Genomic DNA, 25,000 nt, shown 5'->3' with positions numbered 1-25,000 from the left:
GTCTGCCATTTCAGTGTCAGTGACACTGGCAGTTGTACTGCTGTGCATTACTTGAGTTTCACTCCTTGTACTGATATTTAGGTGCACAAGTATGGTTGTTAGATCACTACATTATGTACATATTTGCACCTCACTGACTCACATACCACTCTTCGATGTGTTGTGTTAGTGGGGCTGTGCAACTTACCGCTCACTATGAGCATATTCTGTTTCAGGATGACAGCCAGATACATCTGTCAGTGTAATATTCCTTGATTCAGTGATACTTAAATGATTTGACAACAAATTTTATTTACTTCCATTATGTGCATATAGCATAATATGGCCAGGCTGTCTTTTAAAATGAAAAAAAAATGTAGAGAAAAATAGCACCAAATAACCACAGCAGTACAGCACTAGAAAGTGCCAGAGACAAAAAGGAGTTATAAATCCAAGTCGAAAGAAGACTTTGTAGATTCCAAAAAACAGCTTTATCAAAGCTTAACTATTATCACCATGAAAAATGTTCCCAGAAAGAAAAGCACGTTCAATCCACCTTTACCCACAGCTGAAGAATTCTGAAACTCAAGCAGAAAGAGAACTTAGGGAAGGTACCCAGGCTACTAAAGTGTACCCCCAACCCCCCTTTAGAAGAGAAAAAGCTACTTCAAGAACTGAGACATAAATATCTGGGAATTATGAAACCAGATAAAGGGGGTGGGATAGTATTGATGGACACCATGTTATATGTGGCGAAAATGATAATATATTGAATGATGAAAACAAATATTCTAGGGTATCTGAAAATGAGATTAATGTGTCCTATTATAAAATAGATTTTATTTATTTATTTGACATTTGTTGATCGGGATAGTCCAACTGAGCTTGTGCACTTTTTCAGTGGAGGCCCAGGGAGAAAACCTCCACAGTACAAGCTATGCAAGTAAAACTTTAACAGTGCAAAGTATACAGGTAAAATAATAAACACAACAGAAGATTATACAATGTAAAAAATTCACAGGAGTGAAGTACAATGCAATAAACACAATAGAAGATTATACAATGGAAGGATGAGCAGATGCCTATTATAGTACTAGTAAGAGATTTTAGCAAAAGAGGCATTTACACTAAGTTGCAAGTATTGATGAGGGTGGAAAGAACAAATTGACAAAAGAAAAAAATATCTAGAAATGTTTAATAGGCTAGAGTTAGAATAGATAGCATAACTGTAGGAAAGGAACAAGTAGGAAGGAGAAAGAGGGAGAGAAGAAAAATATTAGAGGGGGAGAGAAGGAAGAATTTCAAGTGGGATGATTGCAGGGACAGGACCAGGTGCTGTATAGATAATTTCTGAGAGTTATCTTGAAGATATAAGGATGGGTCAGTAGATATTTATAAGGGGCATAAGAAGCTTGTTCCATAACAGAGCTGGAAGGTAGCTGTAGAGGTTTTGGATTTTTTAGGTTTATGAATCTGTAATAAACATTGGTCTGAGCTTCTAAGGGATTGTGGTGGGTTATAGAGAGAAACAAGACAGGATATGCTGGGGCAGGAGAAGGGCCTATTCAGGATAGTGTGGTTGATGACAAATTGAGTAAATAAGAGTTGGTTAGGAAATTCTAGTCAGGTGAGTGTTTGGAGAGCCTGACAGTAGTGAGTTTTTGGTGGCAGATTAGTTGTGAATCTAGCTACGTTTTTGTAGGTGGTTTCAAGTTTGTATAAGTAGAGAGGACTGTAAGTTAGTTAAGATTAGAGAGCAGTAGAAGAGGTTAGGGAGATGGTAGGCCTTGGCAAGTGATATTCTGGAGTTGTTTCTATACAGTAGGCTGAGATTTTGATGGGGTTTTTTTTGATACAGTGGTGTACATGGAGGTCAAATTTAAGTCAATTGTTGATTGTTACTCCAAGGAGCTTGCTGTTGGGCTCAGTTGAGATGGTTGTGCTGTTAAGGTAAGAGATAATGAATGATGATTTAAGATGGGAGAGAGATTTGGGTAGGAATAGGAGAAGCTTTGTCTTTTTAGGGTTTAGTATGAGTTGGTTATTAGTAATCCAAGTTTTAGTGAGGTCAAAAGAGGTCCATGTCAGGGTGAGCAGGTCAGAGGGGTTGTCAGCAATGGTGATGATGGTGGAGTCATCTGCATACTGCATGAGGGATGACTGTGGACAGAATGTGTGAAGTTGGTTAATAAAGATGTTGAAGAGAAAGGGGCCTAGAATTGAGCCTTGTGGAATGCCCATTTTTATTGTGCGAAATGGAGATAGAGTAAAGAGTCATTTGACAGATTGCTGTCTGTTAGTGAGGTAGCTGGTAAACCAGTAGATAGTTGATGGGAAGAGGTTAGTTGAGAACATTTGGAGAGGAGGATGGGGCGGGAGATAGTGTCAAAGGCTTTGGAGAGATCTAAGAAGAGGCACAACACTAGTTTATTATTGTCTCTGTCTAGGGAAATGGAGTTAGTAAAGTAAATGAGAGTGGTAGTGGTGCTGTGGTGGGGGAGGAAGTCATGTTGGGTAGGATTGATGAAGTTTTCTTAAGTGAGATAAGCCAGGAGTTGTTTATGAATACAATACTCAAGGATTTTGGAAAAGGGAGAGAGTATGGCAATAGGGAGATAATTAGAGAGCTCTAGAGAGATTCCATCTTTGTAGATAGGTATGATGTAGAATTTCTTCCAGAGAGTAGGGACAGTGGATTCACTGATTAAGTGGTTAATGAGGATGGAGACTGGGTATGTTATGGAGTTAGCACCGGCCTTTAGGAAGACAGGTGGCAGGTTGTCAGCTGAAGGGGAACAAGGTTTAAGACTGAGGAGATTTTTAATCTAGCTAGTAGGGATGGGATTGAGTGTGAACAGGTGTTTTTTTAGAAGCATGGTGGTGGGAGATGAAGGATTGGATGGGTTAGAAGTTGGTATGCGTTTGCTGATGGCAATGATAAAATAAGAATTGAAGATGGAAGCAGTTTCTTCGGGTGAATTAATAGGGTAGAGGGTTGGGGTTGAGGGATTTTCAGGGTGGAGAATTTGGTTGACAGTATTCCAAACTTTTTTGTGATTTCTAGGTTGTGAAATTAGGTCTGGTAGAAGTTTGTTTATCAATGTTTATGTGTTTCTTTGCCAGGTTTCGAGTTCCTTATATTTTTGGAAGTGTGTGAGAGATTTTGTCTTTGTCCAGAGTTTCCATGCAGAATCTTTGTTTTGGATGAGAGACTGGGTTGACTTGGTGAGTCAGGGAGAGCAGCATGATTTGACTCTGACAGATCTGAAAGGGGCTAGGGAGTTTAGAGTGGTTAAGAAGATGGAGTTCAATTGAAAAATGGCTTCTTCAAGAGGAAGGTGGGAGAGGAAGGACCAGTTGATTGTGGAAAATAGTTGTTGAAAGTATCAGGGTTGAAGATGGTTAGCTTACTGCATTCCTTGAATTTATGAGGTCTAGTGAGATGAGGGGAAATCTTTGGACACATATAGGGGAGTGATCACTAAATGGTTCAGGCAGGGTTTTGGTGTAGTGATAGAGGTTAGGATGGGAGATGAGAATCCAGTCAAGGATAGAATAGGTGTTTGTAGGTTTGTGAAGAAAAGTGGGAGAAGAGAAAAGTTGGGTGTAGCCATAAAGGTGTATGGTGGTAGTGGAGGGGTTAGAGGTGAGGACAAGCCAACTGATAGTAACATGTCCTAGTATGATAGTTTACTTAGGTATAGTGTCAGCCATCCAGTGAAGAATCTGTTCTAGTAAGGGTATGTTATCTCCAGGGGGTATGCAGATAGCAACTATTGTTAGGGTTTTGTGGTTGTTTAGTTTGCAATTGGCAATGATGATTTCAGCTGGGAGAAAACAGGAGGGTGGGTAAGTTAGGGCGGATAAGGTTAGGAGGTCAGAATACATAATGGCAACATCTCCCCCTTTTTTTGTGTGTTCTGTCATGGCATAAGATGTTATAACTAGGGGGGAGAATTTCATTGCCTGTGTTGTGCGGTTTCAGCCATGTTTGAGAAAGAGTGATTATGTTAGGGGAGTGTTGGGCTATGCAAGAGTGGAATTCAGTTGCGTTGTTAAGAATGCTGTGGGTGTTAATGGAGTAAAAGGAGGGATGATGATTAATATATCTCTGTTTGTACTTCTCTGATTGAATTCATCTGACAACTAATATAATTTCTGTTTTTATGTATATATTCTGTATATATTACTGTAATCATTATGTGTAATACTGTATCTACTTTTGTATCAGTTAATGCTTAATATTTTCTGTATCTATGTTCTTGTTGGAGCTTTTCTCCCTGGGTCTCCACTGAAAATGGGCACTTTTAGGCCCAGTGGACTTTCTCTGTAAACAAATGCAAAAAATAAATAAAATAAATATGTTTGAGACTAGGATTTGGTACTTGTAAGGGTGAGTGGGTAGTGCTGGTGGGAGTAGATGAGCTGTTGTGTGGGCCTGGGTTGGGGTGAATGTCACTTGAGAACTAAAAGATTGTACAGAGGTAGGGTAGAAGTGATATAGTGGGATAGGGTGAGAGAAATTGTAATTTGTATTTGTAATGTGGAAGGGCCTTAGGGTGGAGTTTGGTTTTGGGGAAAGTGGGTTCACTGCAGGAGAAGAGAGTGGGTGCCATGGGAGAGGAGGAGCGGTTAGTGGTATTTATAGTATTGGATGAGGTAGGGATATAGGTTAAATTGAGTGTGATAGGAGGCGACATAAGATAGTAGAAGAGGAAGAAAGGATAAGAGAAGATGGAGAAACATACTAATGGGTAAGCAGTAATATGGGGAGGTTGGTGTGTAAGGGAGTGACAAAAGGTGAAGATTTCTTAGAAGAGAGGATGACAAATGTAGATACTTTCCAATATTTGTGGATAGATAACCTTTTGGTACCATAAATATTTGGCATCCCCAAAATCCACAAAAATATGGTAGGTTCACCTTTTAGGCCTATAGTTGCTGCCAATGGTTCCAAAACATACCCCCTATTGAACTTTTTGGATTCAAAATTGAAGAAAGTCTGGACAGAACAAATTGGGATTCTGAATGACTCATGGGATTTTCTAAGGAATATTAAGCCTGGTTTATATAATAGGGAGCTGAGGTTTGTAAGGATTGATATCATGGATGTATTTACCTTGATATCTCACAACACAGGGCTTGATGAAACTAGTGCTGTGAAACAATTTTATGTATTTTGATGGGGAATTCTTTAAACAAGAAAGTGGGTTAGTGATGGGGGCCTATTGTGCCACAACATATGCTAATAAAGTGTTGTCTATTTGGGAACAAAAATATGTCTTTAATTCTATGCATTCCAAATACTGGAATCTATATAAGAGATACCTCAATGATATCTGTATTTTTTTGACAGGCCCGGAGGTTGAAATGATAGAATTTTTAGAGTATATTAACAGCACCACGGAATTTTTTAAGTTTACATACACAATATTTCTAAGGACAAAATGAACTATTTAGATGTTTCTATCCGGAAAATAGATGAGACACAAGAGTTTAAATCCACAATTTATTAATTTATTATTTATACTTGTATTACACTAGTGCCCACCCTTATAAGCAAAATAAAAGTATTGTGAAAGGGCAATTTATACGAGGATCAAGAATGACTTCTAGGGATCATGATTTTTGCTGACAAGTATATTAAACTTAAAGATATATTTATTGATAGAAAGTATCCCAATAATCTGATAGAAGAAGTGATGAGAGAGGTGATAAAGGAAAGACAGGGAAGATACAGCCCTATTCTAGGAAAAGAACAAGTTAGTTATAAGGAAGAATTGTTTGGATACAGTATTAGAACAAAATAACATGGTATTAGACCAAAATAAGGTTGAAGTGGATAACAGTCATAAAGTAACATATATAATGAATTTCAGTAGTGCTTCTCATATTATTAAGGAAGTTATATATAATGATCGGAATAGGTTTACTTATTATTCCAGTTTAGACACAATTTTTAAGGAGCCAATAAAATGTGTTTCTAGGAAAGGCAGTAGCATCAAAGAACTTCTGGAACACAATAATTCCATAAAATGGGGGATTGAGAGGGGTGGTACATATAAATGTGGGGCTTGTGCACAGTGCCCCGTTATAATGAATAGTGAGTCAGTATTTATTGTGGCAAGAGATAGATATATTGAGGGTGTAACATTTAAATTGCAATACTATAGGGATGGTGTATTTCTCTCAATGCAAAAAATGTGCTGCATTTTATATGGGAAAGAAATACAAAATGTAAAAAGATGAACATTTATATGAGATACAGAATAAAAAAGTTAAGAATGCATTGTACAAACATACCTGTAGTTGCATTCAAGCTAGTTTTACTTTTTTTTGTCTTGGAGGAAGTAATGCAGGATCTTGGGGGACAATGGGAGACCAAAACAGTATAAGAAAGTCTACTGGAAATTAAATTTAGAAGCCAATAGACCACCTGGACTAAATAATTAAAACATTTTCTTGGCCCCATCATAAAATTAAGAGCTGTGAGACGTAGAATAAAAAAAACTATACTTTTGTTTTAAGTATTTTAAACAATATGAATTTTTATTCACATATTATCTTCCATGTTTATAATGTTATTTTGATTGCCTTTTTAATGTGCTGGTCCTACATTTTATTTATATATATATATATATATATATATATATATATATATATATATATATAAATAAAATATATATATATATATATATATATATATATATATATATATATATATATATATATATATATATATAAAAATATATATAATTATATAATTTTCCTGCTGAGATTTCTTATATAAGAATGCATTGGAGATATTGCTCCAGAAGATGGCATTGCTGATTAATTTTTAGTTTAATGTTTTATAGGACTATATTTCTATATTTTACTGTATACAAATAAATTGAACAGTTTTAAAGTGTTTTAAGAACTGCAAGGATATTTCAATAACAGGGGTATATCTTTAACACTGTCTTTTTGGATAGATAATGATTATTTTACTAATATTTACTTGTGATATCTATTTATGACTGATTGATTTAGTTAGGGTAGAGTAAGTGTAAATGAATGTTTATTAGGTAATTTTTAATTAGTAGTCAGAGGAATTAGGGTATTTAAAGAAATTAAATTTAGTGTATTGTTATCTGATGAAGTTGTTTTGCATAGGATGAAAATGAGGTGATAACAGTTAAGCGTTAATAAAACTGTTTTTTTGGAATCTAAGAAGTCTTGCGACTTAGATTTCTTACCTCCTTTTGTCTCTGGCCCTTCCTAGTGCCCTGCTGCTGCTCTGGTTATATATCTTTTAAAATGCCTATGCAAAACAATGTGACCCTTTCATTCAGTATCCATTCTGATGCATGTATTTTGTGACACTATCTGTTACACACAATGCAATGTTGACACAGACTAAAAGTGTTTCAGTTTGTCTCTTTGACGTTGTTGGGGTGTTTTTTTTTTTTTTGCTATTTTGTGCTTTGGTTATCCATTGCCAACATTTGTACGAGCTACAACTTCTTTTTTTGGTGCCGGAATTTCATGAAATCACATATCTTAAAAGTTGCGCACATTGCTGTTTTATTATATCCATATGACATATCAATGTCAAAATCCATTTATATAGTCTGGTGTGTAGAGGACACCAGACTCCCAGAACCTCTAAAATTCTGAATGTTCTATTATATATTTTATGTCTTATTTTTGAAAGATAATCAGTTAAATTAAATTAATTTTTATTGTGACTCAAAAGAGTAATATATGCACCATGTACAAAGATAAAAATCAGTAATATTTTTTACACACATACAAACACACACACACACATTTAGTCTTAAATCAACCATGCTCCTCATTGTTCCACATTAAGATGTTCTCTTGCATTTTCATTGTTAAGAATTTTTAACTATATTTATTTTTATCATACCCTAGCAAATCACCAACACAGGTATAAGGTCAGACTCTCTCTGTGACCTTCTCCAAATCTATACAACCAAATATTTTAAACATCCACTCAAACAGCATGTTTATAAAACAACATGCAACTTGTCTAAGTTTAACACAGAAATATTCATTTTTACCCTATCATCTATTAATTAGAACATCCTAAAATCCTCCCCTTAGAAGATGCTGTAAATTAATTCATAGGTTCATAAGTGTGTACTAGGCTAATGGCCCTAGAGCCTTTGCAAGCCTAACCCATAGGATTACCCTGGCATTGTGCCACCCAGCCTTAGTTCCTAGTGCCTCTGCTGAGTAGAGCCACTGGAGTGATCCCTGGAGTGAATTTTCTATTCCCCATCCTCTCATCAAGATTTCTCTTGAAGAGGGCCAGTGATGTGCTCTGCTTGACATGTATGGGAAGACTATTCCATAGCATGGGCAGTTTCTGGGTTATGAACCTGTCCCTCCAGTATGTTCTGTTGATTGTGGTAATGAGGTTGAGGTCTCTGGAGCATGTGGTGTGGAGGGATTGGGATTTCTTTAGATGTAGCATTTCTAAGAGAGCTGGGTCAGACATGGCTTTGTAAGTCAAGCAGAGATCACCTCTAAGTAGACAATATGAGACAGAGAATAGTTGGAGTTTTTTGAGTCTGTCCATTTAGGACAAATGTTTAAGGTCTAGAATCCTCTTTGTGAGGTATTTTTGTGGCCTCTCCAGTAGCTGCATGTGTTTATTGAGGTACATGCCAAATGGGGCATTGTACTCAATGACTGGCTTAATGAGGGAAGAGAAGAGGGAGACAATGACCTCTTTCTTCCTGGATGCAAAATCCTTAGTAATGAGATGTGCCACGTAGAAGGACTTTCTGACCACAGTGGCAATGTGGTGGTCAAAAGAGAGATTACTGTCGACCTCTGTTCCCAGATCTCTTATAATTCCTTCTGGGGTCAGTGGACTACCATTGATGTGTAATTCATGGGAACTGGGTTTTTCCCAAAGGGGATGATGACACATGTTTTGGCAATGAGCTTAAAGCCATGGTTCTGACACCATTCTTTGCTCTCAGTGAGGCCTTTCTGTAGGATGTCAACATCACTTGGGGAGTTAATAATAGCTCCCAACTTGCAATCGTCTGCGAACTTTGTCAGCCAGAGTCCCTTCATGTTGGCTTGGACTTCAGAGAAGTAGATACCAAACAGGAGAGGACCCAGGACCGAACCCTGTAGGACTCCACTCATGACTGGTCAGCAGTCTGATTTGGAGTCAGCTACTTTCACACTGTAGGCTCTACCTATGACCCAGTTTGCAACCCACCTAGTGATATAGGGGTTGATGCCAAGCTTAGTGAGTTTTTCTATGATTCCTGAGTGGGGAATGGTATCAAAAGCCTTGGCCAGATCAAGGTAGGCTGTATGAACCACCTTGCCTTCATCCGCAGCTCTGGTGACTGACTCAAAGAAGTTGACCAAGTTGAGCAGGCATGATCTACCCTTCACAAAACCAAACTGTGTGGGATTCAAAATTTGGAGATTCCCTATATCCTTGTTTATTACGTCCATGATGATGTGTTCCATAGCTTTGCATATCAGACTTGTCAGACTAATGGGATGATAGTTCCCAGGGTCTGTAGTCACTCCTCCTTTGTGGAGAGGGATGACTGTAGCAGTATACCATTCGGTAGGGACAAAGGCTAAGGTGAGGCTGTGATTGAACAGGGCGCACAGGTGAGGTGCTAGTTCACTCTGTAATTCATGTAGAATGCAGCCAGGGATATTGGAAGGTCCCATAGAAGCTAAATTCTTGGGCTTGGACAGTGCTATTTTAACCTTTGCAGTAGTAATACTGGGTGCCCGGAAGTCTACTGGTATTGTGATTGGTCCTTTGACGGGGGAGAGAGGAGTAAAGTTGGCACTGAATCTGTTGACCAGTATATTGGCAATATCTGTTGGCTCAGTATAGGAGGTACCATTGTGCAGTAGCTCAGAGCAAATCTGGGTATTGCCATGAAGATACTTTAGATAACTATAGAAGTCCTAGTGGTTGTCTTTACTATCTGCTGCAATTTTGTTTTCATAGCTAGCTTCAGAGGATTTGATGAGCGATCTCAACTTTTTGTTGAGGCTGATAAGGGAGTTTTTCCAGTCTTGGGACTTCATCTTATTCCACATCAGTTTCCTCCTTCTGTTGTAGAGTTTGTTTATGGCAGAGGACCACCAGATTGGTTTCCTTTTTTTGGCGAAGAGGATCTTGGCTCTATTGGGTATTGCACGATCCATGCATTTGTGTATGTATTCGTACAGTGCATTGGTGTATGATTCAGTGGTCATGCAACTATTCTCCATTTGCATGGGTGCCGTGAAGTTAGCCACCTCTGGTTTTAGGAGCCCAAGTTAGCTTAGGAGAAGTTTTTCATGGTGGTTACCTTTGTAGGGGGTGTGTGGATTTCCAAGGTGATTAGTTTGTGGTCAGATCTAACCAGGGAAGAGTTGACTATTGGTGTAGAGCAGTAGTCGCCCATGTTAGTAATGACCAGGTCAAGGATGTTGCTACCTCTAGTGGGGGTAAGAATGAGCTGGTCCAGGGCATTGGAATTAATGAATTCCAGGAAACGTTGGGCAAGTGTATTGGTACATGAGTAGTTTTCCCAGTAAATGGGGGTAGTTGAAGTCGACCAGTATGAGAGTGTTAGGTTGGACCCTAATATTCTTCAGGGTGCTTAGGAACATGGAGTGTGAGTCTTGGGACATGGGTGGGGACCTATAGCAGGCTACAACCTGAATTGTTGTCTTACCCAATGTTAGCTGCACTTGAAGTATCTCAGATGCGTTATGTTGGGCTACCAGTCTGGAGGTGTGTGCATCCTTTATGAATATGGAAACACTATCACCTTTAGAGCTTTGGTCCAAGTTCTGGGGCTGAAAGATGTGGAATGAGTTATAGCCTGGTAGTGCAGGGGTGATTTCTGCTGCCTTGAATCAGGTCTCTGTTACGGCACAAATGTCAATGTTGTCCATTTTGAAGAGTGCTTCGAATGAGTGCATTTTGAAATTTAGACTTCTAGCATTGAGCAGCATGACCCACAGATTGCATTTGTTTGTAGCTGTTACAGTTGTAATTTGGTTTTTGGACCACCACCTAAAAAAGGCACTATAGGGGTGGCAAGAGCCTTGGCCAGTATCTGGAAGCCCAGGGGTAACAGATGCAGGCCATCTCTGGCAAAGCATTGAGGTTTGTCAGTCATGTCATCCCAGGCAGACAGATACTGGATTCTCTTAGACTCACACCAGAAACTTAGCCAATTGTTAAAATCAATCATTTTCTGCTTGTACTGTGGTATCATTCTGGGTGATGGTAGGATGCTGCTCAGGGCTATTGTCATACCCGTCTGGGCTACATAATCCAAGAGCTCCTCCATGTCTCTTTTCAGGTACTCCAGGGAGGTACATCTCAGGTCATTCATACCTACATGCACAATGTCAGAGTCATATTTGTACCTGTTGTTGAGGGACCTAAGTGCATGCGTTATATGGTGGATCCTGGCACCTGACATGCAGCTGACTGTTACTTTCTCCTTATTCAACCTACTGAGTGGGACATCAGTGTGCCTCACTATCGAGTCACCTATGACTAGTATGTCGGGCATGCTGTTTTGCCTTGGGGGCTTTGGCTGAGTGGCACACTGTTTAGGAGAGTTATGTGTCTCATGATTAGTGTTGTGTTGCGGTGGTTGACTGCATTTCTGCCTTGGAGGTCTTTGCTGTTTGGGTAGATTTTTATTGAGACCCTCCGCAAAGGTGGGTGTGTAGTTTGTGTTTTTATTTGAAGGCAGTGCTGGTGTGTGTTCTGGAGGGCTATGTTTTCCATGTGGTTTGGTGCAAGTGTTGACCTTCTCCTCTTGACCAGCTATTCTGGTCCTTGCTGGAGAGTGCGTGGCTTTCAATTTGGATATATATTTGCATCTCTCACAAGTCTGACTGTTGGGAGGTAAGGGGAGAGGGTTGTCAGTGTACATGAGGCAGTTGTTACATTGCCTCAGAATGTCCAATTACACCAGGTTAATAGGAGAAAGCACAGGGCACTGACATTTAGACATGCCTGGAGGGGTGGGCATTAATAATAAGTACTGGAACCGTTTCCTTGTAGAATATATAGTGCTGGTAGCACTTTTGTGTGCTACAATAATTGCTACAAGAAGTCTGTTAAAGTCCTAGACTAATAAGCTAGTAAAAGTGCAGGAAAGGACAGAACTAGCAGATCTAAGGGAAAAATTGAAGAGCAGACTTTGGCACTGCTCAGAAGCTTACAAACAGTCCTGAATACAGCAAATCTGTGTCTGGACTAGACTAGTTACAGGGAAGGCAGGAAAAGCGTAAATGTACGCTTTTAAACTAGAAAGTTGAAAAAAAATGGAAAAATTGCCCAAACAGCCAATAAACTACATTTTCTGAGCCAGAAGCCACTCCTCTTGTGGTAGATAGGCTACCTAGTGCTTACCATTCCCACTGATAAGCTAGAAGGCTTTCCTCCAACACAGAAAGTCTTGGGGGGCTCAGAAGCTTACAAACAGTCCTGGATACAGCAAATCTGGACTAGACTAGTTACAGGAAAGGCAAGAAATAAGCTTAGAATTTTTTTTACAGAAAAGCAGCAACTAGAAACAATTCAAGTGCAGTGCAAGCTAGCACACCTGAGTGTGTAGCAGTATTAAAGCAAATACAGCTTAAATATTTATTTATTATTATTTATTTATTTATTTTATTTATTTATTTTACATTTGTTAACCGGGCTAGTCTGGCTGGATACATGTCCATTTTCAGCAGAGGCCCGAGGAGAAAAAAAGCTCATCGGTTAAAAGAAATTAAAACACTAAATCAATACAGTTTATTATGAGATTTGAGAGTAGTTACTAGGAGCTTGTTGGATGAGATGAGGTGAGTTTGCGCAAAGATATACGGGATGTGGCAGTAAGAAAGGGTTTGAGTCTGTGTCTTGATAGTTAAATCAATGTGATGGTCAAAGTTTAGCTGATTGTCTATGGTAACACCTAGCAGTTTTGTGGAATCATCAGGTTTAATGGAGACAGATATGTTTAAACCATTTTTCTGCAGCTGTGAAAGCCAATTGGGTAGAGGAGGAGTTCAACTGGGGATGGAGCAGAGCAGATGGACCTAGGATGGACCCTTGTGGGACGCCTATAGTCACTGGGAGTTGATTGTCAAATAGGAGTGAAACCACTGTGTGCTAGTGGAGTCAAAGTGACAGGGATTGTAGAGTGGAGAGAGAAGTTGATGGTTGACCATATCGAATGCTTTGAGAGGGTCTAAGAATAGTGAGAGAGAGAGGTTGTTGTTTGTTTTTTTTTTTGTTATGTCAGTGAAGGGAATGATGCAATTTATTCAAATGTGTTTATTCAAAATGTGTTCTGAACTGAATTCAGTTTTGTTTTATTCAATGCTGAACAGTTAAAAAGTGACAAAAATTATACTTATCAGCTGAGAAGTGCACTCATTCATTTTTTTTTCAGTAAAGTGGAAAGGGAAAAAGGAGGAGAAGAAGATAATTCAAGGTTAAGAAACTAAGTGGATTGACCTTCTCAAATCATCTCTCTGTATTAGGTAGAATGACCTAATGACACTAGACTGGGAAGAGTGCCCCAGATTAAATTTGCAGTAGGGGCGGGCATCTGCAAAGCCACCAAGTAAGTATAAAAACAACACACCAATAGGGAGGCAAGGTGGGAAACTAAATCAGTTATATGATACACTCCATGGCAGGAAATCAGAACAGACAGATGTTTAACAAATGGAGAAAATTTCCAGTTAATACCTTACACACACTGAAACTAGCTAGAACTTTTCTAATTATCCTAAATAGCCTTGCACCTCCTAGAAGGAAGAGACTAAAAACAAATAATGTAATTTGCCTAACCAAAAAGAGTAGAATACTAATGCAAGATAGAGAAATGTTTGTAAAGAAAAATAAAACACCACAATATCTGGAAAACTTCAGAATTCTCTGCAACAGTACTAAAAACAAATAAACAAAAAAAAGTATTATAACAACTTTCAAAGCAATAGAAAATACAACCCTAAAACATTCTGGTCAGCCATTAAAGAAATCTTACTTCCTGACCACAAATTCAACCCTAAACTCTCTCCCAATAAATCACTACACAAAATCACAATGCAGTTCAACTCTGATAGTGCAACGTCACTAAAAAAGGATTCTCCAACATCTAATCCTAACCCTGGCAAACAGCTACATGTCACCACATCTACCTTCACTTTCAAACCTGTGCTCATATCTTAAATTAAACTACTCTTAAACAAAACTCAAACCATGCTCTACTTTAGCTGATGACCTTCCATGCGAATATCCAAAAATAGCAGCCAACAGCATTGCCTATTTTGCCTCACTCCTTATACATATGTTAGTTCTGGAATCCCACAGTCCTTCTCTATGTAAAAATTCACACATTAACCCACTGCACAAAGGAGGAAATTCAACAGACCTCCCTAACTTTAAACCTATCATCTCCAAAATACTTGAAAAACAAATTCAAAACCTTCAAAACCAATTGATAAACTATCTCCTGCAGGAATAACTCCTACACCCCACACAACACAGCTTCTGCCCCTCCCATAGTACTAGCACTGCACTTTTTACCTTTGTAGACACTGTCAATAAAGCTAGAGATAACAGCAAAACTAGTCCCATTATTTTACCAGACTTGTTTAAAGCTTTCGGCACAATTTGTAACAGCAAAATTCTACTTCAAATATCCTCACCAGGTCTATCTCAACCCACCCTTCTATGGTTCAAAAGCTACTTGTCTAATTCTTATCAGTCAGTAAAATGGCACTCCTCCTCTTTCCATGCCTCCCAGTCACCATGGGTGTACCATAAGTCCCCATCCTTTTTCTACTTCTCTAACATTCTCACCAACACTCTCCACACATCCACATAACAGCCCTTCCTAATACAATACATGGGGCTATAATAATTCTGTGAAAGACGTATTCATCGAATACCATCTTCCACAAACAACCACCAAAATTCACTTCAGCGAACCGCGGAATTTTTTCCACGGTTCACAAACACTTGCCCACCAACCATCCAGAACATACAATGGACTAAATCAAATCCACCCCTCACAACAGCCCCCAACTATATATACCCACTCTGAGATCACACTACTGTAGTGCAAAGGGCAAAGTTTAGGTGATGGCCAAGTGTTTGTGAACCCTGGGAAAAATTCCATGATTCATTGAAGTGATTTTCGGCAGTTGTTATTCGCAGAAGACATAGTCAATGAATATGTCCTTTGCGGAATTAATATAGACCCACAATATGCAGATGACACAATACTCATCTGCATATCAGACAATCTGGTACACCTCAAGAAAATTACTCAGGAAGTTTTAACAGCCACTGAAACATGGCTTTGTAACTCACAACTCATGCTCCCCCACTCACCCCCCAAAAAACTACTTTTTTCCCAAAATCCCTCTCTCATGATAAAACAAAATTTAAAATTGCTCTCTTAATAATGCAGCCATTGAAGTCACATCTCATAGCAAATTATTAGGGATGATAGTGAATGATAATCTTAAATTTGACCTGCATATACAAAATTGCCTTAAAATACACTCACCAAAAACTACTGATGCTTTACAGAGCCAAAAACTTTCACACCAATACAACTAAAACTATACTTGCCACTGCTTACATCGTCCCCTCACTACTTTATGGTGTTTTCATCCCTACTAACCTCCAGGTATCACAAAAATCAAAATTTGGACAATGCTAAAATAAAGGGGATACATTTGCACCAAATACCCCTTTATAGAACCTACCACTATATAGCATTAAAAAGTCTAAATAGGTTAGAACTGCACTATCTACTAACATATACACAGCCTCTTACCACTTATAAAATTACCTAGTATCCATCTGCTTGTCAGGAACTAAATGCTGTTCTACTTGTTCCCAATTGGTCATTACAATCCAATGACCAAAAACTCCCTTCTCTCCACAAACCTATAAATTCTGCTGGGCATGGTCTATACCCATACTATGTTGCTAATGGTTGGAACCCTTTACCTGTATCCATCAGGTCATTGACCTCCCTCCAGACCTTTAAAATCATTCTGAAAGACTTCCTAGCCAAAATCTGGCACTGTTCTTCCTCAGTACTAGGATAAACTATGTCCCTAACTATGAACAAGTACCTGTTCATACATTACACCTCCGTACTCTCCCTTCTTCACTGACTTCCTTACTTCAATCTATTTCTCCCCTGAATCACTGACTCTCTTTATAAGTATGTCATAACCCTGTTTTTTTCTCTCACTTCATATTGTAATTAATGTTTTTATTATACTAACTTACCTTTAATTTTGCTATAAAGTGGCTAACATTTCTCTAAATATGAAATCATTGTCATATAAGTTGTATTTATTCTTAATGTATTCATATTATGTCTAATTTGGTATAATTATTCAAAGAATAGATGTTTGTGTATTATTTTTGAAGATTGTAAAATTATTGTTTTTAAAAATTATTTTGTGATACTTTGGAGCTTTTCTCTCCAGGCTTCTGAAAATGGGTACTTGCCCAGTCAAACTTTCCCAGTAATCAATTGACAATAAATAAACTAATATCCATGATAAATAATACTGAATCAATTGATTGATCAAAAGAACTCTATATAAATATAAAATAACACAGGTGAGCTACGCTGTAAGCTTCCTAGTTGATGGTATTAGTATATTGTTAATAAGTGTTCCACATTTTGCCCATTTGTTCCACATCATGCGAGTTAGTGTACTACATTTTGCTGATGGTAGGTTCAGAGCTGTACATACGTACACACACACACACACACACACACACACACACACACACACACACACACACACATACACACACACACTGCATGTTCACCTTCAAGGTTACTGGAGGAATGCCAATTCATCTACTGCATGTCTTTGATGTGCTGAAGGAAACCGGAGCACATGGAGACATACACAGTGACAGGGAGGTCATGTAAGTACCACATACAAAAGCCACAGACAAGAAATCCACCAGAAGAAAGCACTGAGAAATGTCAGTGTTACTCACCATGCCACTATGGCAGTGAGTACTTGCTTTCACATGCATCATCTTCCTGCCAAACCACCAAATATAGCCACATATCATGTGTAATGTCTCTGTTTGTGATAGTATGTGAATGAAATTATGACAAACTGGTTATTCTTAAATACACTGCAACCACATCTCACCATTCACACAATGATGTATACTAATTGCACTGATTTTTCTTAAGCTAGAGAGAAGGAATGGAAAACTGATATGACAGAGAGACACAGGAAAATCAAAATGTCACCTGCACAAGTGCAAGTCAGTACAATAAACTGGTTTATAGGTTCATAGGTTAGTACTAGGCTAACTGCCCTTGTGGGCCATTTTAAGCCTAGCCGATTACTCTATGTGAAAATCAAACCTTGTACTTTGCACCTGTAAGGTAAACACCTTAACCATTATGGCAACTTCCCACTTCATGCATTCCTGGCATGTCATGTCTCAATGAAGTCACATTTAGATGAGCCCACTTCCAAGTCTTAAAAACTACAATGAAAAAGTAATATGTTTGTACACTAAAATACTGAGTATTATATCACTTAAAATGCACCTGTAGAATGAAAAAAATGTTACGGACCATGTAAAATAACCCAGCTGTGCACAAACATTGAAGAACTGCACGGATACATTTAAGAACCAGATATTATGATTACTGAATTATAAGTGAAATCATCATGAATAATAAATTGCATGAAAATTGCTTAGGAGTTTAGAGTCTATGATAAACTTAAACCAAACTGCATAATGACAAAATCACTTACAGGTGAATCATCCGTCCATACATATCCTTTTGTAGGATCCAGTATATTGAGACCAATCCAGTAGAGATGAGAATAACGACCTTCAAATCTAAAAAAGATTGCATAAGTAGTATGCAATGTATAAGTAAAGAAAATTGATATTAATAAAATGAATATGATTTTCCACTGATATTTCAAATTACATTGAAGGAGATACTAAAGTAAGAATGAGTGCTGGTGAATACTTATTAAGCTTTGGTACTACCGTACAGACTTTACCACTCCTGGTTTGATGTCTTACATTTAAGTTGCTTGTGTGCTATGAGCAGGAGGACACTGCTGTAAATTATGTACACCGTTACATACTAAGAACTACTAAAATACAACATTCAAATTTATGCAAATTGTATCACAAAGTAGCTTATACTTTGAGCTTTTTCTTACCAAAGATAAGGACTTCTGTAGAAATGCATCACAAGAAATCTCAAGTGGAGAGCAAAGTGCCTTGAAGATTAGTAGCAAGTCAGTTTAAAAGAAAAAGTAGGTGTGAAGATGTGTGTGTATGAAAACGTCCAGGCTCAGAAAACGTACTGCAGGGGAAGTGTCAGAGATGGGCTAGAGACAAGGACAGAGTGATGCCACACCAAAAACCATGTAGATACAAAAATAAAAAATGAATGTCCAAGTAATATGTATAAGTAGTTATATTAAATAAATTCATGTGTCCCAGCTTATGCTCACCACAAAATTATTTAAAGTGCTTTTGATCATTTCTGTAAGGGCTTCCTCAGATCTCACAATGCCGACATGTACCAATGTGGTAGTTCATACTACTGATTGCATGCATTATAATATGAACATTTTAACTTGTTACCAAATTAAACCCACAATAGCAAATATAAGCAGAAGAAGTGCAATGGCAGTAGAAGTAATAATAAAACAAAGTAATAATAAAAAAACTAATCTAAACTTCATATAAGTAATAAAGTATACAATTAAACATCTAGACTAAATGTAATGGAGTCTATACTGAAAAATATTGCTAAACAATGACAGGGTATCCATTAAAATAGTACTGAGCAATAGGTTATGGTGTAATGCAATGGGTTGGAATATATGTTTTAACTGGTCACAGGTGAAGATGCCTGTACAATGTAAATAACAAGCTTTGGTGAGAACAAATAACAATAGTATTGTTCAACCATCACAGAAGCATTTATTAAAGGGTAGAACTACAGAAAATACACAGTGAGTGATACAATTAGATCATAGTTTGTTTTAACTGCTAGGCAATAAGAGAGAAGTTGAATATGATCAGCTAACTTTTTATAGCTCAAAATGAGTTACATGTTGATTTGTAGACATAAGCATTTTTGTTCTATTTGTAATACTGTAAGCAGTCTTAATGCATATACTAAATATAAAATATAAAAACTAAACCCAAGTATAGACTTGAATTACTGAAGCTATAAATAATACTTGCATTATTGTACTTTAGTAAAAGTTTCTAGGTTTCAGTTTCCTTAATGGGAGAATGCTCTTAGTGGAACATGTCTGAAGGAGGCCAGGCTTCCAGTAAGCTTCAAGTCTAACCTGCCATTCATGCTCTTTTCTCTAGCTTTGTGTTCAGATTGCCTTGTAATGGGCCCAAATTGACTCCTTCAATAACATGAAACACAAAGCTCTTGTAGTTCCAGCAGACCTGAGCATGTCTAGATAGTGAATTGTTGAAGTATTTAAGCTGGATATCTGACAGGTATTTGGTCACTGTTGTATTGAGACAGCCAATTGCTTTTCCAGTGTAGAGCCCTTTGCATTTTGTCTAGCTTGTCTGATACATCACGAAGTTACTACTGTAGTCCTATCTGTTAGTGCAGACATATTTCTTTTTCAAAGAACATATAAAGTAATTCTTTTGGCTAATAAATACACAGCACCTGCAGTCTGAGGGGTGGGGATTGTTGGAGGAGGTACTACCTGTAGCTCTGTGAATGCAGTAATTTGTTTGTCTACCCAGATTCAAATACTTCTTCCTTTTCAGTAAATGAAGAATGGTTAAAAGTCCAGTACCTGACTGATAGATTGATTTCCCCTAATGATGCTCTAGTTTTCAACCATTCTCTTTTTATTACACGTGAAGCTTTGGAATAAGTTACAGTCATACTTCTTTTAAGTTTCCATTTTCTTCATGGTCATTTGGCTACGTGGCTTGTGAAGGTTTCTTTCTGGTGTGGCACTTAGCAGAGCTAGATCCCTAATTTGTTTAAGGAGTTTCGTGAGTCTCATTGTGATGGCAACCAAATTATCATTATAAACTCTTTCCAGAAAATCTTGCTGCAGTTGATCTAGGCTGATGAGCAATCTGTTAATTTCTCCAGAGACCCTGGCTATTCCCATTCCTAATGCTTTGATGATATTTTTAGAAGTATATTCACTCGTGTAGGGTTTTGGTACAGGTCACTCTTAAGCTTCTTCTTATTTTTTCTTTATAGATAGTGATGTCCAGGAATTTCACCTTATTATAACTATAGTGGTTAGTGAAATGTAATAAGTCTGCGGTGCTTTTTTATGTAGAAGAAGTTATGCAACTTGTTCAGGCAGCATTTCCATGTGATAAAGATATCATCAATAAAACCATAGTAACAATCCTTATATTCAGTGCTTTTATTGTAAACAAAAAGGTGATGGTATGCATACATTGCAAGTGGATCAACCTCCCGCCTCATGCAGCCATTCCAGTGTCCCATTACTTGGTTATTTCTCCCCATTTGCCATAAACACTGTTCAAAACTGTCAGAGTACATACTGTTTTCTGCTTTACTTCTACAATGATTACAGATATTTGAATTTAATTTAAAACTTTTTATTTCAAATTTTACAGCACAAACACTGATATACATTTCCTAAACAAAGCAGTACAGTCTCACAATAAAAACAGAAACTCACATTCACTAAAACAGCAATGAAACCCACATTCAAAGAAAATGCATCTGGCCAATGGTGGATTAAGATTACCTTTGGGCTCTTTTAATCATAGGCTCCTTAAACACATTTTAGGCCCATGCAAAAGTTTTTTGATTCACCTTCCTGATTATATTCAATTATAGTATATAAAAATTAAATTACATCCCTTGTATAATATAGCACCACTTGTTAGAGTGTGTTTTAAATTTATAGTTTTGAACATTTTTCCAGTAAGCAATGAAACAAAGCATATGAATACTGACAAAACTGCCCAGTTCAGAACATTTCAACCTTAAAAGGCCACTCAAACTTCTGAGATTACAAGCCACCAATATCAATCAATATGCACAATCTATGCAGAATTCAAAGTCATCTGAATAATTCCACATTAAAGAGATTTGTAAATAATGAAAAGGTTACTGCTAGCAAACAACATTATATTTCAGTGTTTTATTTACAAATGTAGTGCCTGCTGCCCTTGAAGAATAAATTGCCTATGATATATTAAAAAAATGGTAATATTGCATTAAGGAATGGATGGAAAACAGAAAACGGGTTCATAATTACTAGGCTTCTCATCCAAAGAAGGACATACTCAGGACTTCAACACCCTACCCCCAGTAAAATGCAACACAGTATCAGCAATCCATCTACATGCTATAAGAGTAGAACCCACACCCTTCTACATCAAAACACAAGTATGCTACCTTTTGTGCTACTAAAATTCTATCCTACAATGGAGATACCATTTGCTAAACAAAAAAGTTGCACATTGTAAACAGAATTAGCAATAGTAGCAGTAAACTTGTCTTCCCTTGAAGCTCACAATTCCTTGAAAATGCACTTAAAACTAAATTCCTTGCAAAATGCACCTGAAACTCAGTTCCTTGAAAAGTGTAGCTTGGTAGTTGGGGCAGGGGATTCAAGCTCTTGTTTCCTTTAGCTAAGGTACAGAGTTTGAGACTAAGTAGCTACTAACCACCTGCTAACCCTAACTATGGCATTTCACTCTCCCTAAAACACAAATGTCTGTCATTATTTAGCAACTTCAATCCTTTTTATGAGGAACAGACAAAAATATGGGGCAAAAATCTGGACATTCTGCAAAAACCTGTACAGTTGAGGGGTATGCTACCTACCTCTTACACACACACACACACACACACACACACACACACACACACACACACACACACACACACACACACACACTTATTTTGGACACTGCACAATATTTTGTATATTTATTTATTTTAGCCGTATATTGTTTAGACTTTCTATTGTGGCTTGGGCTTGAAATTGTCATCTGGACAGACACACACACACACACACACACACACACACACACACACACACACACACACACACACACACACACACACACACACACCTCCCTCTCTCTCTCACACACACACACACACACACACACACACACACACACACCATACCTCTCAACCTCTTAGTGCAAGAAATCTGGACAAAGCCTGTCATAATGGGGGGGGGGGGACAAAAGCCCAAAACTAGGGACACATTTTAAATATTGCTCTTATAAACTTAGAAAGTTGCTAGAATAACAGGATTTGTGTTAGAATGCATTTTCGGAAGGATGTGAAGTCTTAAACTCAAATGCATGTCATTATAACTTTAATCCTTAGATCATCCCAGTGATTTGTCAAAAAAGGCAATTTTTTATGAGGAATAGACCACGCACACACACACATACACACACACACACACACACACACACACACACACACACACACACACACACACACACACACACACACACACACACACACACACACACACACACACACACACACCTAACTTCTCACTTGCCTGGCCATGGTCAACAGTCCAAACATCTTCAGGAATTCAAATTCCTTGCGCATGGAAGAGGAAGAAAAAAACAATTGGTCACACAGACACAACAGGTCGTCTGTGTGAACAGATACCAAAGTTGTTCTTAAAGTAGAATGCCCTTAAAAAAAAAAACATAATTTTTTTTTTAGCTAAAGGAAAATTAATCTCCCAGCCAGTGTTGGCAGTCAATGCCATGACCAGTTATCACAGCCAAGGTGCCAGTACACTATACTGGTGCTTACCATCCTATAAAAGCCCTGCTTATATTGATAGAATTCAGAGGTATAAATGGTGTTCTTTTCGCATCTGGCCAACATGGTATTGGCTAGGCAGGTCTATGTCATTTCACTGAATGCTTATTTCATTCAATCCAAAGTGGCTGAACCCATTTGATTGAAAACTAATTTCTTTAAAAGCTCATTTGACTGAAAACTCATTTGATAGAAAACCTTCTCCACAATAAATACATAATAAAAAAATGTTTTAATAGGAGGGGTAACCCCCTTGCACCCTCCCAACCCTTTCCTTACATATACTAACTTCAATGTAGTACAACCATGGAGAAATGAAAAAAATGCACAGTGAATCAGTGCTGGAATGCAAGCACAAATGTCTACAGATTTGGGGGTACAATATGATACTGACCATCACAATCCGCACATACTCTGCTATACTTACTTACCTAATAACTCCTATAAAGATGACATCATCACATGCTTTCTATTCACTTCTATACATTTGTGTCAAATGAGTTTTCAGTCAAATGAGTTATCAATCAAATGGATTTGACTGTTTGAGATTGAATGAGATTAGCATTCAATGAAATGACATAGACCTGACTAGGCTGGGGGTCATAGCTGCTCTCTTCGGTATCCTACTAGCTTGTTTTTACCATTACTGATTGAAGTGACAGTAGATGGTGAGTCTGATGTCCAGCATATTCCCAGGGGCTTTATTTCTTCTATGGTTGGTGTTGGTCTTTGAGCCCATTGTTTTCTTCACAGCATCAATACATTCTTTATGGGGAAGAACATTGTATAGGGCATCCACATCAATGGTGACTAGTATCTTCTCTGTCCTTCCAAAAAATAGAGTGAGTCTAAAATGAATGAGGATGCACTCCTAACAAGATCTTTAATCTTAATTATACATAAATGGACAAAGACTCAATGGCCGAACCACTTCCTGCTACCACTGGGCAATAATGAGGGTTATCCACATTTTTGTGAGGTTTTGGAATGCCAAAAAATTGTGCCATACCAGGATGTAGACTATACGAAAGCTAAACAAATTATCATCCAGAAGCTCCTCTGAGTTAAGATTAGACAGTTTGATGTCAATGACCTTGTAAGATTTTGTGATTTATTTTACATCTACCCTTTCTTGTAGAAATTCTGATTCCTCAGCACCTCTTCAACTTTTTTTATTGTAAATCTTGAGTCCGAGATTAAGATGGTGCCCCCATCCCCTTGTCTCCTTTCATAATCTTTGTCTTGTCTTCACTGTGTCATTTTACAGCTTGTTCTTTTTGTTTGAAGTTGTCAAATTTTCTCTTGCAAGGTTTAGCAAGAATTATGTATACAAGACTCACATTCCTCTTCAAATACCAAGATGGTAGGGTGAATTGGAGGAGAGAAGGTGCTAGGTTTCCACCATTTTTTTTTTTTTCGTTGTTCATTGCCTGCTGTTCTGTTCCTAGATCATTGCCTTCTCCCAACTATGTTTCTCTTTTCTCTCTAATAAAAATATTTTAAGATTCAGTTTTCTACAAAAGAGCTTAAAGTTAATGACTGTAGAGATAAGATTTCATCTATTATAGGGAATAAAGATAAGACCCTTTTTTCCTGTACTTTGGTTTCTCATCTGTTAATGGTGTCCTGAAATGATCCCAGATTCTTTTTGTATGCATGTTGGTGGAGTGCTGGTCTGATTTCCTCTGAACCAGTCCTGGATGGTGGGTGGTGTCCTGTTTTGTTTGTATCTTAAACACCCTCTGTTGTCCTGTCTGGATGATATTTCTTTCCTTGGGCAGGTGTTTCTTCTGTAAGTCCTTCTCTTGTTGTTCTGTGGATTGGGGGTTTGTTGCTGAAAATATACTTGTGATGCTCTCCTCCTTTGTTGATTTTACAGGGTTTTGTCTGGTGGGAATGCTTTGCTGACTATTGGAACATCCTGTTGTTTGTAGTAAGGTTCTTGTACTAAGTGTATTTGTGTGACTGAGGAACAGTACGACTGCCTTTTCCTTTACAGTTCCATTATGGATGCTTCAAGTGTGGCTTGTTATCTTTTGTTGTTCTCCAATATGGTTTCAGTTAGTTTCAGTCCTATTTGACCCTTTTCCTCCATTGTGTTTTCTGAGCTTGGGAATTTTCACTTACAC

The 25,000-nt window shown here is 37.8% G+C and overlaps 1 protein-coding gene across 2 annotated transcripts in view; it reads right to left on the bottom strand.

The window, feature by feature from the left end:
• MRC1 (mannose receptor C-type 1) overlaps positions 1–25,000 on the bottom strand; it is a 1,874,292-nt gene that overhangs the window by 1,034,544 nt on the left and 814,748 nt on the right. For both annotated transcript variants that reach the window (XM_044064625.1, XM_044064626.1), the window contains exon 14: positions 17,815–17,902. In XM_044064625.1, coding sequence (XP_043920560.1) covers positions 17,815–17,902 — 88 coding nt within the window. The remainder of the gene's footprint in view (positions 1–17,814; positions 17,903–25,000) is intronic.

This window comes from Protopterus annectens, chromosome 3.part0, assembly GCF_019279795.1.
Source record: "Protopterus annectens isolate FY-2018-M chromosome 3.part0, PAN1.0, whole genome shotgun sequence".
Classification (NCBI taxonomy): Eukaryota; Metazoa; Chordata; order Ceratodontiformes; family Protopteridae; genus Protopterus; species Protopterus annectens.
This window is presented reverse-complemented; position numbering and strand designations above follow the sequence as displayed.